This window comes from Ischnura elegans, chromosome 4 (genome assembly GCF_921293095.1).
Source record: "Ischnura elegans chromosome 4, ioIscEleg1.1, whole genome shotgun sequence".
NCBI lineage: Eukaryota > Metazoa > Arthropoda > Insecta > Odonata > Coenagrionidae > Ischnura > Ischnura elegans.
Genome location: NC_060249.1, coordinates 93,504,234 through 93,521,847, shown reverse-complemented (window position 1 = coordinate 93,521,847; position 17,614 = coordinate 93,504,234). Strand labels below are relative to the sequence as shown.

Below are 17,614 nucleotides of genomic sequence, written 5' to 3'. Positions count from 1 at the left end.
TTTTACAACGTCGTGAAGAAAGAGCGCGAGCTGTGTTTTGCATGATCTACCTTTTCAGAATCTGTGCTGACAGTCATGGAGGAAGTTACGTCTGTCCAAGCATGATGTTGCTAACGACGATATGCTCAATTATGCCTATAATCGATGTTAATGAAATCGGATGGTAGTTGCCTGGGTCATGTCTGTTTCCCTTTCTGAATGTGGGTGTAATGTTTGCAATTTTCCAGTCTAGCGGTAACTTCCCTTCGGAGAGTGACTTCTTGAATATGATCTCTGAGTAAGGTGCGATCTGTGGAGCTAACTCTTTGAGGATACCCATGGGTATTCCTTCCGGAACCGGAGATTTACTATTCGTAATCGAGTGTAGTTGTTTAGTTATCCCATTGCGTTGTATAGATATTTCTTCCATCGATTCCTCAGTATATGGGATGTCTAAATTAAATTGAGTATCGTCAGTAGTGTATACACTTGGGAATTTAATGTTAGCTTTGTCAATATTTTCAGTGACAAGTTTACTATCTTTATCAAATAACGAATCTTCGGTTGAATGTTTTCCCTGAAGCTCTCTCGCATACAACCATAAGGATTTTGGATTTTCTTCAAGTAATTCACCGAGTACTTTTTTCTTAAACTTTCGCATTGCAGTTGGCATTGATTTCTTAGTTATTGAGCGTTGAGCAGCGTAACTTTCTTTAGCTTCAAGTTATTTCGATTTATCGATAGATTTATTACATGACGTAATGGACTTTCTGTACACGTTGTATAGTTTTCTCTGTTTCCTAAGTTCCCTTCTGACATCGTTGTTGTACCAGCAAGGTTCCTTATAAGGAATATATTATCACATTTCAGTTTTTGCAAAATTTGTTCCTTGATTCCTTGGCGCAGAATTTCTAAAAAGTGTTTCCATGTTACATCTGTGCTATGGACCTTTGATGTAGCTACGAATTTTTTGTAGGAGTCATTAAGCATCTCGCATAAGCAAATTTAGTGAAGTTGCATTTATCAAATAAGTAAGTATTGCGTTTTGGTTTTATGGCTGACACTACATCAATTTTTAACATTGTTAAGATTACACTGTAATCGCCTATACCGTCAATAATATCGACTTGTTTTATCAACTTAGGATGGCTTACTGCTAAAAGATCTAATATGTTATTTCCTCTCGTAGGCTTGTCAACTACTTGGGCGAGAGAGTGATTTGCAAGAACGTTGAGTAATATCTCGCTGATTTCTCTATTCATTGAATTTGGTTTTACAATGAAAGTATCCCAGTTTATGGATGGAAGATTAAAATCTTACTTAATACTTAGGTACTACTTAAAATACTTTGGTAGAATGATTGAAAAAGATACTCAACAAAAGACCAAATATGTATGTCTAAGGCTGAGTAGCTATGAAAAGATACAACGTAACCAATATACTTAAAAATTAGATATTATACTCTAAACTTTCCTTAGAACAGTTTACAAGTAAAAAGCCATAATTAATACTGATTGAAATCAAAATTAGGACATTCCCTCAGAGAAGAAAGAATATTATTTTTTTATTTATTTTTTATTTTATCCCTAAACCTCCAAATACAGCTCATATTGGCCATTTTAGATCAGGGTATTCAACAAATTTTAACAATCAAACGTACACGAACAACCATGCCCTGGATAGAGGAAATCTACCCAGGCGGGACTCGAACCCGCGACCTTTTGTTTGGCAGGCGAGGACTTTACCCCGCCGCCACCGAGGCCGGCGAATATATTATATAATTATCTTTTAGGAAATGACCAAAGTGCAATTAAAATTTGATGCAATGAGGTATAATGTGATGATGATTATCTAATTATAACTTTAAAATTCTTATGATCATATAAATATAGCAAAAAAAGACCACAACATAAATATCAAGCTTCAGTAGATCCCCTTCCATATTTCATGCTTACCTCTGCTATTTCCGAGATTTTTTGATTCAGCTTCTCTTCATAGTCGTCAGTCATGTTTTGCAGTGCCATTTCCTTATCTTTCAATAACTCATTATACTTCCTGTCAAGAAAAATTAAACAAAAATGTTAGAAAATGCATTTAACTTCTAAGAACTATTTATTTATTTAGAATTATTGGGCATAGTGGCAGTTTAAAAAAATAAAGACAGAAAACTGACGTACTGAAAATTGTGCAACAAATTCAGTGACAAAAATATTATAAAACCTTATACTCCATTGGATTCCATTATACTGACATTCTACTGCGTACTTGCATTGAGTATAAATCTATGACCAATAATTTATGTAAGGTGCAATTAATATGCTGATAAAAGAATTTAGGACACCTACAACAGGAAAACTAAATCAATCGACAGAGTTATGTCTGCCAGTCCAACACTTTAGCATAATTATATATTGAATTTCCCATGCTTGCTAATAGAGGGAGAGGGAGTGTGAAGTGCTTGCAGCCCTCAGAGATGACTGGGGAACATTAGCTCATAAATATTCAAACAAACTTTGCCCCAAAGGCTTGCCTGACATTTAGCAGTCCTGCATATGTCAAAGAATGGGGTAAGTTTTAATAAATATGACTGCTAGATTTCACACAGTAAGAAATTTTCAATTTCTTATTGTGCTACTGTGGTAATAGGCCCTAAAAATGATATAATGTATGTATACTACTTCCTGCAAGCTCGATGTACTTGTGTCTTTTCACAGGAGTTCCAGCATTATGTACACAACGCAGCAATAAAGGATGGTTTTATCGCTGGAAAGAAACTACAGTGCTATTGGCAGTGGCGGCGCGTGCATATACGCATGTTAGCAAGTGCACACCCAAAGATGAATAAATTATAAAAGAAAACTATTCCTTTGCAACGCGAAGGATAAAAGTACTGTCTGCATATGCAAGAAACATGAGCCTCCGAACGCTACGGCTATCTCCTTTTCGAATTCACCGCTCTACAAGTGTGCGATCCCACGGCATCATGCCGGGCACATTTTCGGTCTGTGCGATCGCTTGAGGGAACTCTGGCGGGACGAGGTAAGCGGGGGGGTATGTGCTGTTCAAAGGGGCGATGGGAGCAGACTCAAAACCATGCGAATGCGCACGCGCATGTTTTTGGTGACTGACTAGCAGGTAGTGTAGTGGTGTAGCCGCCACCTGCACTACCTGCGCCCAGATCCTAGTCCGTCTACAGAGCCATCTGTATAGCCGTTTTCTACACTACTTCCTCATAGGGTGTAAGGAAAAGATAATGAATTTCAACTACCGCCACTTGTAAAGGCCGTTTTACACGGTACACGGAATTGCGCAGGTTAGAGCTGCATTAATTTCTAAAATGGCGCGGAATTGCGCGAATGCATGAACGAAATTAGAACAGGGGCTATTTTGCCGTCTCGCATTCACGCATTCTCGCATGTGTTCTAGCAATTCACCGCTTTACACGACGCAATTTTGATTGCGCCTTCACACGTACGTTAGACTGTGCAATTCCGTGTACCGTGTAAAACGGCCTTAAAGGTGTGTTGAGAATAATTATTTTCGTACATGCTAATATTATTTCTGTTCATGCAATTTTAAGGGTAGAGTGTACCAGTGATATGTTTTGCTTGCTAAGTATTCTATTACGACGAAATATGACACTCATGGATTAGGATTAACATAATATAATTAAAATCATCCTATATCTGCTCTAATGCACATCCTAGATAAATTACCACCAGCCGCCACTGGCTATTGGGCAAGTGAGCAAATGATATTTCATCCATAAAAAATTTCATTTCTTGTCAAAAATTTTTGGAAAATATCATTGAGGTGATTAAGCCAGTAAATATAATAAATAATGTAATATTGTGTAGTTCTACTGGGCATAATGTTGTGCAACTATGTGAGGGTGAATGTAGGACGGAGCAAGTATGACACAGAAACTAAGAGAGTTGCTAAGGCCTTTTCAAGGGTGGAATGTGAATCTTTATGGAGTATGTTTTGAGTTTTCTAAGCCACTGACCATGATATTCAACAAATTAAAACAATCAAACATTTTACAAAAATAATCCCCTTTCCATTGAATATGATACTATGTGAGTATTCATACAATATTGCTGGATAAAAATTAGATATTAGGTAATATCCAAGTTGGATATTACATGGATGGCATTTGGCGGCAACTTTGGATATTATGTGGATATCCAAACAATATTGTTGGATGAAAATTGGATATCCTTTGGATATTATAATTGGATATTATAGATATTGTATGGATATTGCATAGATATCAATTGCTACTAGGGGAGGATCAGCTGGCCAAATCAATCTAGAAAAGTGCTAAATTACCTTGCAAACAACTGACCCCCAGCCGATCGTTACTTAAGTGTTTGGATAAACCTGGTTGACAAGAAAAAGAGATTTATAGAAAAACTTAACATTCCTGGCTTATAAAAATGTCCTGCAGTGAAAAGGCTTTCATGAATATTTTATAACGTTAAAGGTTATTTAGATGGTGTCCTCGCTATAACATTATTAAACATGATGAAAATTACTTGATGAATTATCTTGGGAAATCAAGCATATATGCTAAGAAGGGGCTCAAGGGCTTAAAAGCTATAAAAGACACCAATACAGTAGCTGCTCCAGCATGATGGCTTCTTCAGTAAGTGGAGAGTTGCTTCCACTGTACATGGTTTACAAAGTGCATTTGCACCCAACTTGGGTCAAAGTGGTTTGCATTCAAACAATGGGTTTAGAAGAAAAACTTAGCAAAAGCTGTCCTTAAACGCAACCCAGCTAGCACATTATAAGTCATTGAGATAAGGTGAATGGAAGAAATAAGGAAGGCGCTTATCAAGTAAGCTTGTTATGGGTTTCTTGTGGTCAGGCCGACAAGCATCCAGAGTAATGGCAAAAGAGATGCCAAACTTTTAGCACTTCCATAGATGTTGTTTTTATTCCATTGTTTTAGAGTATTCATTAAGGGATTCATGTATAAGAACAATTTTTCCATTCTTGGCACATCTATAGTATGAGTAGAAATAACATAATACGGCCATGATTTGAAAATCATTCACATTTATGAAATGATGGCTAAGTGACGGTCAAAAGAAAAACAAATAATTTCACAAGAATAGCGACGTAGAATAACATAAAAATGCCGGAAGGAATCTGTAATATATATTGTATTCATCGGGTTATCAGACCATAAATTAAAATTCATAAATGTTAGATTGTGTGGACCTTGAATAATTTCAGTTTTTTCATTCATGCACCAGCTAAGTTTTTCTATATAATTGGATTTTAAAATGGTAAGTATGCCTTTTACTCTCCTCAGTTGCCGTGGTGTAATATTTAGTGTATAGGGATGCGGATGCATAGGTCATACGTTCGGTTCTCCCTGGAGTTTTTTTTTTTCTTTCCGCCACAGGGATAAAGTACTTGTATTACGCTATATATCTTCACCAGCCAGTTGCTTATTGTTGTTAATTTTTTTTCTATTTACCGATATATCTGTAATCAGTTGTTAAGCTCTTATAAAGACTCGCTAAATTTCCCCGGTAGGCTATAAATTCATGTCGGGATGAGCAGTGTAACATGTGTAGTACGCCTCTCAGCTGCCTTTGACACTCCAACAGAAGCGACTTACATTGTCTGAGGATATTTGACGGCATTCCTTACCTATTCTTCCTTAAAATCTTACCCTTGCCTTATATAAGCCCCTTAGCTTACACTAAGCTGCTTATCAATTTTTTTCATAAGAAAACCATAGGAAACGGATAACTATCTTACATTGTGCTATCTGGGAAAAGTATACCAGTAATTCCAGCAGAAATATACATAAATAGATCACAATATTAACACATAAGCAGACCAGGGAATTTAGTTCATGAGCAGCAATGCAGTAACTTCAAAACAGGACAGCTAAGAATAACTGTGATCAATCAGTAGAATCACCCATGGGTTCATGAATCTTCATTCACTAAGGTTTTTCTCAAAAGTCACAATTTTAAATTTGGGTGTATGCTCATACAGCAATGAGAATATTATTTATAGACTAAATAGAAAAAAAATGCATAACATATGAATACATTACGTTTCACATTCTTCCTTCAACAGCTTATGAAGCTCTTCAAGCTTCTCATATTTATCATATTCTGTTATCAGTTTGTCATTGTATTCAGATTCCAAGTTATTAACTTTGGTTTCAAAGCCAAGCTTCAATTTTTCTACATTTTCATTCAGTAAACTTATTTCTTGGGCGTGCTTACTTTCCATAACCTGAAATACACCACTCGAGAACATTATATTGCAACCCATATCATGTACAAATTTATTATGTATGTATTATAATAAAAGTATAATAAAAGTAAATTTTAACTAACAGAACAAAATCTGATGAGGAGGGAAATCAATGCATAAATTCTACAAAGCTCCCAATCTCAGAATCTGACTCTTATTATTATGCCATTTGATTACCTAATAGATTAGAAAAACTTGCAAAACCGGGCAAGATATACGCCTCATATACTATTTTACGAGCCCGAACAGAGCTTACCTCGTTCACATTTTTCAAGTCCTCCAGTTCCCCGTAATAAGAGTCTTGAATCTCTTGTAGCTTTTCTGCATGTTGATCTTTAGCCTGTTTCATTTTGAAAGCATGCTCTAGTTCCAGATGACTCACACGGGCAGTTAGTTCTTGGATAAGTTCCACCTACAAATCAGAAAATAACAGCATTATGAACACTCCATTCCCCATGATAAAATTATTTATTACAAGAAAGTAAGTGACAACAACAACTGTCATTAATAATAGGGTAGTTTCCTTCATCAAAGAAAACGAAAGTCATTGATTGCGATTCGTTACCCACCATTTCTGTATTCATAATATACAAATTATTTCGTTTTAGAAATACCGGTTTAGACGAATGGCAATGGTCCATTTTTATCCTCATTTGAAAAGGGGCAGATTGGCGCCCATGCGATGCCACTCCACGTGACGTCACAGGGACCTAGTTTCTATACGAGAAGATAGGAGTTATACGTCGTCTGAGGTTACCAATGCATGCATGAGGCGCAGAGTTCAGGGAAACATGTCTTAATAATCACTTATTAAAACTGGCTAAGGTCGGAAAGTTTTCTTCATTTGATAAGGTATTAATAATCCTTATTTAAGCCAAGCGCTACCAGCCAGCAGGGTACTCAGCTACCCGCTAGGAGCCTGCGTCTTATCAGCGCTCAACTCGCCTCAAGGTCACCTCGCAGGGCGGCAGCGGGAACCAGAAATACGTCACACGGAGAGATTTCCCGACATTCATACTTATGCGTCGCGTTTTCACGTGCTTGAAAATTTTCACTTTTCATTTAATCGCGAAAAATAGACATAGTCATTTCAAAAAATCTAAAAGCATTAAATACGTACTCCAGGAGTAATAATCTTTCGATTTAGGCAATAAAAAAATAATAGGAAACCACCCTATTATGTAAAATAAAATCTTTCAGCATCAACTTAATCATAATATTAATCTGTGAATGTGATAGAGGGACTGCGTTTACAATTTCCTGAGATCAGTCCAAATCTGACTCCAAAGAACAGAAATCAGCAAGAGCATTTAGAGAAGAGATCAATTTAAATTATTCAGTCATATGTCTACTTTAAAATGAGGACTGGAGATGATGCACATGTGTATATCACTGCTGTGTCCATCACAGAGGCAGATGATATACACTAAGACATGAGTGAAGTGTGCCATTAATTACTAATAGGGTAGTTTCCTCCATCAAAGAAAACGAAAAGCATTGATTGTGATTCATTATCCACCATTAGTGTATTCATAATATACAAATTATTTGGTTTTAGAAATACCGGTTTAGACGAATGGCTATGGTCAATTTTTATCCTGATTTGAAAAAGGCCAGATTGGCGCCCATGTGATGCCACTCCACGTGACGTCACAGGGACCTAGTTTCTATATGAGTAGATAGGAGTTTTGCATCGTCTGAGATTACCAATGCATGCATGAGGCACAGACTTCAGGAAAACGTCTCTTAATAATCACCTATTAAAACTGCCTATAGTCGGAAAGTTTTCTTCGTTTGATAAGGTATTAATAATCCTTATTTAAGCCAAGCGCTACCAGCTATCAGGGTACTCAGCTACCTGCTAGCAGCCTGCATCGTATCAGCGCTCAAGCCTCGCCCCAAGTTCACCGCACAATGCGGCAGCGGGAAGCAGACTAACATCACACGGGCTTATTTCCCATCATTCCTACTTAGCCGTCGCGTTTTCGCGTGCTCGAAAATTTTCACTTTTCATTTTATCACAATAAATAGATATCGTCATTTAAAAATCTAAGAGCGTGAAATGCGTACTCCAGGAGTAATAATCTTTCGATGTAGGCAATAAAAAAATAATAGGAAACCACCCTATTGGTGGATCTATGCTTGCATCAACACATTTTTAAAACATTAATTATTATAGCAGGCTTCATTATTATAGCAGCTGAAGATTTTACCTCATCTATCATAGTTCCTAGTTTTGTTAATTTTTTGATACCTCTTCTGCTAATCAATGCCTAATTAAGATATAAAAGGGCTAATACATATGTGAATGATTTTCATAGTTGTTTATATTCTTTGTTGCTCTTTCTCACCTAATTTCCGCTGATGTACGAGATTCCTAACAGCAACTCATCCCCGCTCCTTCAACTCTTCATCCTCGTTTCCCATCCATCAGTTTTTCTACTCGTCATCACCCTTCCAGCACCTTACCTCCTCGTCTATTCCTCCTAGTCTATCGTTCCCCATGTAATGTCACATCCGACTTCTTTAGTTTCTTTCATGATGTACTTCAGAACTTCAATAGCAAGAATGTTGTTATAATAATCATTTTTGGTGAGATGATTGACTTTCATGTTCATTCTCCAATCACAGCAGATTTTATGAGCCTGCTATCTTCCCTTGGCTTTACAGTATTCAATAACAAACCAACCAGGGTGACTACTAACTTGAGTACCCAGATTGACTATTCTATTACAAATGTTTCATCATCCGTCTACTATGATACCATGGGCGTACCCAGTGAGGGGCAGCTGCCCCCCTACAAGCAAAAGTAAATTTAGTTTAAAACGAAAGTATTTTTTTATACCCAAGAAAAGTGATATTAGTACTTATAAAACATGTAATAATAATAAAAATATTTTTTCGAGCAAATAATTTAAAAAACTAACAAACTACTGTTTGGTTTCCTTAACCTTTTCTTGTGACAACGTGAACGATCACCGCTTGCCCCCCTCTAGATTTGGTCCTGGGAATGCCATTTTATAATACAGTGAGTCCTCGTTTAACGTCACTTACCGTTCCTGAAAAATGTGACGATAAGCAAAATGACGTTAATCAAAGCATAATATCCCATAAGAAACAACGTAAAAAGTGAATATCGGCTCCTAGACCTCACAATTCCTACGCGAAAAAAATGTTAGCATATCATATCTGGGGCATTTTTTACGGTGGGAATGCCAAACTATCGCATAAATACGAGTTCCTGTCTTCATCGACGACAATAGCAGCAGTGACGTAAATCCTTCTCCATTTTTGTATCTTCCAGCATTTGCTTTTCAGCTTCGCTATGGTGGTCGCCCAGGCGAGCGTCGCCTGGGCATCATCCAAGGTTCTTAGAGTACAGTCTAAGAACCTTGGGCATCATCATCGCCGAAACATCGTTGCAGTTACAGGAACCAAAATTATTGTGAACTAGGCGAAAAAAGTGACGAAAAAACTCCGAGTTCTATACGGAAAAATGCCTTGAAATCACTTTTTAGGTTCCTGAAAACCATTATGTCAAGTAAAACCTTGCGCACCTACGCAAGAATTCATTTTGCAGAAATTTTTGCTAAAACTGTAATCGCAGTTATCAATAAACAACACTGTTTTACACTTTGTATAGACTGACTATATTACCGCCCACAAAACAAACAACCTGCAACGCCCGCCACTTCACCTTTTTTTTTTTTTGCACGAAATTTGAAAGACTTGACGTTATCGCGAAGCTTAGGTGCGATAAACGAATGACGATCTCAAAATTTTCGTGACGTTATCGTGAAATGACGTTAAACGGGGTGACGTAGAACGAGGACTCACTGTACTAAAAGTCCTGATTTACTGATTATCTTGGTTTGTGTGTTTAATTGGTTTATGCTCCAACAAATTAAAAGCCTTCATGTGTGCTCATACCAAGATGATTTTTTAGTACGGATGCCATCAATAAGTTGGTCTGCAATTTATCCTTTGAATCCTGGGATGAAGTGCACATAGCTATTGGTATTGACACCAAATTTAAGGCATTTATACATACCTATATGTTGCATTTTGAAGTTTTTTCTCTCATCCGGAGAGTCAAGGGAAACATGCATCCATATGGTGAATTCTATGTCAATTCCACAGAACTGAAAGCCCTGTACGCACATGTTAGAAGCATCCACTATTAAAGGGAATTTATTGATAATACCTGTTGCAGCAAATATCTAATTGTCCTATAGCACTTCAACTCCTGTGTCATTTGTGAAAAAAGCTGTAATTGATACAATAACTTCTTAATAAATCCACCAATATTGTAAGAGATAATTGGAAAGCAATCGAGGAGAACACTCAATCCTCCACCTGCTCTGGTACTGTAAATATCAATTTTGAGGGTAAACACGACAATAACCCTAAAAATATTTATACATACCACATTCTATTTCAGAAATCACTAATTTAAAGGCAACGTTAAATGAATTAGTAGCAGCTTAAGCCCGTATGTCACTTCCCAATTTATTGGGCAATTCTTTGGATATTGGATTGTGGTCCAACTGACACGCGCCAATTTTTTGGCCAATATCCTTTTCACAATATTGGACACAATTTATTGCCCAATTTGTAATTATTAGAACAGGTTCTATTTTCTCGCGGCCCATCTCCTATCAGAAGTCAGTTGTGTTGACTCCTATAGCGGCCAATTCAAGAACCTCTTCGCAAAACATCAGGTTTGGCTGTAAAACATTGGATTTGTTCCAAAAATTCGCTTGAAGTTTCTAAAACGTGGACAAAAGTGGTTGTTTCAATACTGAATTAAGCGTACAAATCACACAAATGCTTATGCAACGTAAAATCGTCGAAATACAGTGGCGTTCTATAGCGGGACATTAGAACACTACTTCGGCCAATATTGGTGTATATATTGATACGTCTCATACGGTATAAGTAATGCCCAATATTTTAAACAATATTGTGCGCCTATTTATTGGCCAATAAAGAAAGTGTCATACGGTCTTAAGGATAGCAACATCATACAATGGGTTATATTCCACATGTTCATCTGTCATTTTTATTCTAATGCTCTGCATTATGAAATCAAAAGTAAGGGATATTACAGTTTTCTGACCTTGTTTTGGAGATCCTCTTTGCCAATGAGTACATCTTTTGATTCAATAATATCAGCACTCAATTTTATCATTCCAGTGACCTTTGAAGTATCTACTTTCCATATACAAATGGATCCATCCTCAGATGCTGTAATAATCCAGCGGTCATCAAATGAAATTTTCATCTACAAATGAATATGATTAACATGAGAGGTGAAAAGATAATATCAGAATATTTCACTAACCAAACTCATTCCAACATATCTCTTGATTCAAGAAAATAATTCAATTCATTACCTTTACAATTAGTTGATTGTGCATATCTAATGAAGTCCATTCATTGCTTGGAGTCAAAGGAAGACTTAAAGTAATTAAGGTTCCATCACTATCAGTCACAAAAATCATTTTGTCTGAGTGCGATAACATCACCATATTCAGCTTTCTATCAGCGAAAGTGAATGTTTGCATGACCTAACCCATGAAAACACAAAGAAAGAATTTTTTTCAATAAGTAGTTCATAACAGTAATCATAACAGTTTCACACGATCTAAATCCAACTTACTATATAATTGAGAAATTTTCGCAACAATATTCAGATCTTTAGGACAATAAAATTAGAAGTAAGAGTAAAGTACACCCTGTTCAAGTTATGTATCCACTTTTTAATACCTGTAGAAGTTTGTCAGTACATGATAACATCAGTCAGGTGTACTAGAGTATTTGGGAAACAATCTTAAAAAAAAGATACCTCAATTAGACTGAGTCTGAGAATAGTGAGGTATGTACCTACTTTTTAAGTGAGATATTAATAATTTAAATTTGCAAAATTAATATTGAGCTGAAAGACCACGCAACCATGTTTTCAGAGCTGTGGCATCATTTCGTACTTGCATGTGTTTTCAGGCATAGCTTGTTCTTCGGGGTGAGCCCCTCGACAGCATATACTGAGTTTGGAAAGAAGGCATAGAATCACTGAATGGATTCGATTCAACGTGAGCACATGCCATCATCTACATCTTTCCATTCATTTATTTCTCGGTTATGCTGGTCTCTATATGTATCAACTTTTCCATCTCGAACTACTAACTAGAACTCTCACTCTTCAGTTTTCTCTTTCGTGTTTTTTTGCACATTTATATTGACATAAACGGTAATAGTGACACTTAAACAGTGATAATCCTTGTAATAATACGAATTAATTTGTGAAAATGAAGTCACTATGTAGCAGAACCCTTACCTCTTACCAGGCGCGACAACCGACAGCCGACTTACAAAAAATATTGGGGGGGCCCTAACCGGGGATCTTACCCAGGGAAATTTTATAAGAAGTGAGTTTTAAATTTTTTAAGCATTTTAAAAGAGTCATATGATCAACATTATAACCCTGATAAGTCGAATCTCGATATCTGAACACTCCGGGAAAAATAGACAAGCCTGACACATTTTTTCCTCACACCCATAACGAATTTTTGAGGGGGCTCGGGCCCCCTCAGGCCCCATGGAGTCGGCGCCACTGCATAATATAACTTAATTAATTTCTTGAATTATTGGGGGGGCTCCGCCCCCCCAAACGAATTATTGAGGGGGCTCGAGCCCCCTCAGGCCCCATGGAGTCGGCGCCTATGCCTCTTACATAAATACATATTTATTATGTGAGTTATAGAAACAACCTCAATTTTAGGACTCAACAAAAAACACGAATCAAAACTAAAAATTAAAGGCGAAAATATACGTGCGTGGAGTCTAAGCTAGTCAATTACTAAAATTATCCATTAAGTTCATCGCTTAAATTAATATGAATTGGTGGATAGTCGCAACAAAACACAGTAAAAACTTGTATCTTGAAAACCTATAAACTTATACACTGAAGAAATGCAGAAGAGACAAAGCAACTTAAAAATTATGCTACCAAATACTTAGTGATCCATGAAAGCGGTTTTAATTTTTGATAAAATTCATTTTAAAACTATGTGATTTTGAGAAAACCTTGGATTATTATAGATATTGTAGATAATGTGTTATTGTAACGTTACAAATTTAGCTCATTTCTAGGTGTTCTATTATTTTTTGGTGCACGTTTCATGATTGCTTATACTTTTGTTAAGTATTTTACATAACATTTGATACAATTTCCATTGTACAAAATTTCTGATAAAACCAATGAAGGAAATGGTTCAAATGATATTGGTTCAAGATACATATATGTATATATCAATGGTTCATGCATTAATATTATAGAGTGAGCAAGAAAAGGTGCACCGTGAACACTTCACTTGATTAATTGTCTTTGTGAGAAAGGTTAAGCCGATGTCCCACGGTCAAATTTACGTCAAAATATTTGCATCAAAATTTGATGCAACTGACGCGCACCCTGTCCCACGGTCAAAATTTTGTCCAACTGGCTTTTGGTCCTATCGTTTGTACAAATCACCGATTTGTACAAATGGATAGGACAGGTTCTAAATTTTCATCCAATTGGATGAAACCGACCAATCACAGAGCCTTTGACAAAAAAGCATCGCCAAGCGCTGACACACAGGCCAAATAGGTTAAACTTATTTATCGTCTGCATGAGTATTTTAATTAATAATTATGTCTATTATGGACACAAAAATAAAATTTGTTGTATTCCACACAGTATGCATTAAAAACCCAACCAGTTTCCACCTTTTCAGGTCGTTATCTTAATCGTAAACCTCTAGATAAGGACCTGAAAAGATCGAAACCGGTTGAGTTTTTTCATTAGTATTGTATGGAATACTAAAAGGCTTAGTTTTAAATTTATAATATCAACATACCACGATGTGAATTCACAAAACATTATTTCAAATATATATATACGTTCGTGATCGTCTATTTCATCGCCTGGTGTGGCCCTAAAGGTAAATATGAGCAAAAATTTGTCTTAGTGATAGGCGATGGAAGCTCTCAACTAGGAAATCCGTAATAATTAGTTGATCTTTAATAGAAAGGAAGCGATATTTAGAATCGCAATACCAGGAGGGATGTTTTGGAAATAATAAAAGATTTACTTTAGGTATCGTGGCCGAATTTTACGCTTTGTGGAATGCATACAATGCGAGCGAGCAGCTGGAGAAATGACTAATATGAACTGACGATTGTACCTATGGAACACTACAGCTGCCCGTTTCTATTACTATGATTATCGGATAAGGACCTTATTTTAGAAACTGCTAGATTAGGAGAGAAAAATGTGATTTAAATGCACGCTTACAGCACTATTCATAACGTGTCCTCAACCACAATGTCCATCATTTATTAATAACATTTTCCTCGCGGGAATAAACTGCCTCACGTTTGTATCCTGGCGTTTTATTCTGCCCTCAACCTTGCTGATAAGGGACATGAAAATATCCTCACTTGTCAATTATTATCGATAATAAACGGGAACATCGGCGACCAACTCCTTCTCCAACATGTTTAGCATGCTTATTCCAACGCTTTCATACCCCCTTTCCAGCCAAGGCCAAGTTCAGCATTCCTTCTGTTTTCTTTTTTTCGCATCTTTAATGTTCAAGAGGCCTGTTCAGACAATTTCGCCTGCTAAAAAAGAAAGAATCCTCCACCTCCACAAGTTTCCTAATTGTTTACATAAATATCGTCTTTCGTTTGTTTTTGATCAAAATGAGATGCATCGTGGGACATCCCCAGTCCAGTTGTATCAAAATATTTGCATCAAAATATTTGGACAAACATTTTGATGCAAATATTTTGACGCAAATTTGACCGTGGGACATCGGCTTTAGAGTAAAAATTGACCAAATGGTACTGAAATTTGTTTTCAATTTCATTTTATTAATTTAGACCAATGACACATTATTTAAGCTCTTCCAGCTTCTTTTTCCCTGAAATCGAGATTTATTATTGGTGAATATATTGGCAGATGGCAAATCCCTACTACCCTTCTTGTATGTATGCATGTACTTCGAGAGCCATTCCCAAGTTTCTCTACACTAATTCCAGCATTTCAAAATGCTTCTGTAGTAGCCTTCAAACTCCTTTTTCTTCTCCTTCACTTTCTTTGATTGAGTAACTGTCTATTCAAATTATAGCTGTTGTTTTGCGGGTCCCCTTTCTTCACACGTTTAATGATGTGTATTGCCACTGCTATGCCTCAAGTCTTTCATATTCAAGTCTTTTATCACTAAATTTGCACAGCAATACTTTGTCTTTCCCATAAAATCCATCTGAGCTGAATTCACTTGCCCTGGTATGAGAGGTAACACTAGGTTTTCGGCATTTTCAAATTCCTTTCCTTCGTTTTGATATTTACCGGTGCTACCATGATAAAAATAGTTCCATCCCAAATCACAACCACTCATAACAGTGTTTTCAAACCAATTGCTAGGTAGCTACAGCATAACTATGAGAAATGTATAACTTACATTTTGGCCAAAATTTTTCATGTCGTGGGCTTTTGATACCCCTCACCCAGGTGCCGAGGGAAGATAGGTAGCAGCTAGATTTAACAAAACCACTTAGTATTGATTACAGCTGTTGCCAATCGGTCAAGAAGGCCAGTGAAAGAAGCACGCACAACTTAACACAATTGGATACAAAGAAACTTGAACTGGGTGTTTGTCGAAATGATTTTACTTTGCATTGAAGCTCAGTGGAGTGCCGAACATCCGACGATCTGTTCGCTAATAAGTAGCACCCCCTCTTCTCCAATCCTTTCTGTTCCTTCCACCTCTTCCCCAACTTCCCCCAATGCTTCTTGCATTCAAATAACAATAGGTCCCTATGGATGTCTTCAAACGAGACGAATCGCTTCATTGACAGCACGGCACTGTCGACGGCCACTGTGGTCTCCATGGTGCCCATTTCAATCCGGCACAACGGTGCGCCGTCTACGGCGTGAAATGCAGGCAGCAGGCAACATTGAGGCTGCTTTCAGGCAAAACGACATTTCACACCAGCTGCCTGGCACGTGGGCATGAAATTCAGGCTGCTTTGAGACGAGATGACTTGCTCTGCCACTCCGTGTACCATGCCGAGAACGGTGGCCGGCTGTAAGCCGTCTCCTCAAAAGCAGCCTTCCTTCCCCAGCCAGTGGCCATGTTTAAGTCTACAAAATTGCTAAGTTAGGCCCACACTTAAGGTTTTTCTACAACAAGTTATCCAATAACGCTGTCTACTGCGTCGCGGAGAGTCACCGGAATTACAGCTCGGCTTTGATGCTTGCCGAGCGTGTGAGTTTATATCTCCGCTCTTCCATGGCCGCGTTAAATTTCTTTCAGCACTTTATTGATTCAGAATATCTAATTCTTCAGGAGAGAAAGTGCATAATTGTAGATACATATTTCGGAGAATTTCAGGATTTATAAATAAATCAAAGAGAGAGGCTGTGATAAATTAAATGGCAAATTCTGGCGGAGACATCACTACAGTGTGCGATATCACGCAAATGCGATATGCAGGAGACAAAACAAGCCAATTGACCGTGAAATCGTAATGAGAGAAATTGAATGAACGTCAGCAGCTTCAAGCAATGAAGGCTTAGGCTTTAATAGATTAGGATTCATTAGATGTCATTTTTTCCCTTATTTAAAATTTGCAATAAAGGTAAAATTTTGTTTTTTATTTACTGATCATTATTTCGTGTTATTTCACGATATCGCATCTCGCAAGTTTCACGAATCTCTACAAATACTACAAGAAGAAATTTTAATTTAAGGAAAAATTTACATTTTTGATATATAATGTTAAATTGAATAAACGTATACAATTACCCACAAATGTGCATAATTTATCCAATATTATTAATATAATCAATCTTATTCTTTTTTCAATTACTAAATAATATCATTAAAATGAATAAAGAACATTTATTTAGAGCAAAATATGCAACCATGGAATGAAATAACCTCCAAACCTTAGACTGAGCAAGTTCGCAGATCCTCCCATCCAATCCTGATGCAAAAGTTGAGGTTGCACCTGGTGAAATTACAGCACAGGTAAATGGTTTCGTGGAGGACACAGTTTCTGCAGTTCTTTTTTTCAATGGTAAATCCCACTCGTATACATTTCCTTGAATCCCACAAGATACTAATTGGTAATCTGAACGTGACCATGACAAACTAACGACCTGAAAGAGAGGAGAAAAAATTACTGATTTCATTCACACTCATCCAATAATACCGAAGGGATAAGAATGGTAACTATCTCCTGAATTATAAATTTGAATATTTTCAGTTAGTTAATTTCCAACACATTTTTTGAATTA

At 36.9% G+C, this 17,614-nt stretch overlaps 1 protein-coding gene across 3 annotated transcripts in view; it reads right to left on the bottom strand.

Annotated features, from left to right (window-relative positions):
- LOC124157784 (cilia- and flagella-associated protein 57) overlaps positions 1–17,614 on the bottom strand; it is a 49,257-nt gene that overhangs the window by 15,531 nt on the left and 16,112 nt on the right. For all 3 annotated transcript variants that reach the window (XM_046532798.1, XM_046532797.1, XM_046532799.1), the window contains exons 8-13: positions 17,264–17,476; positions 11,664–11,837; positions 11,387–11,551; positions 6,524–6,679; positions 6,062–6,246; positions 1,935–2,034 (exon numbers count right to left, since the gene is read on the bottom strand). In XM_046532798.1, the coding sequence (XP_046388754.1) occupies positions 1,935–2,034; positions 6,062–6,246; positions 6,524–6,679; positions 11,387–11,551; positions 11,664–11,837; positions 17,264–17,476 (993 nt within the window). The remainder of the gene's footprint in view (positions 1–1,934; positions 2,035–6,061; positions 6,247–6,523; positions 6,680–11,386; positions 11,552–11,663; positions 11,838–17,263; positions 17,477–17,614) is intronic.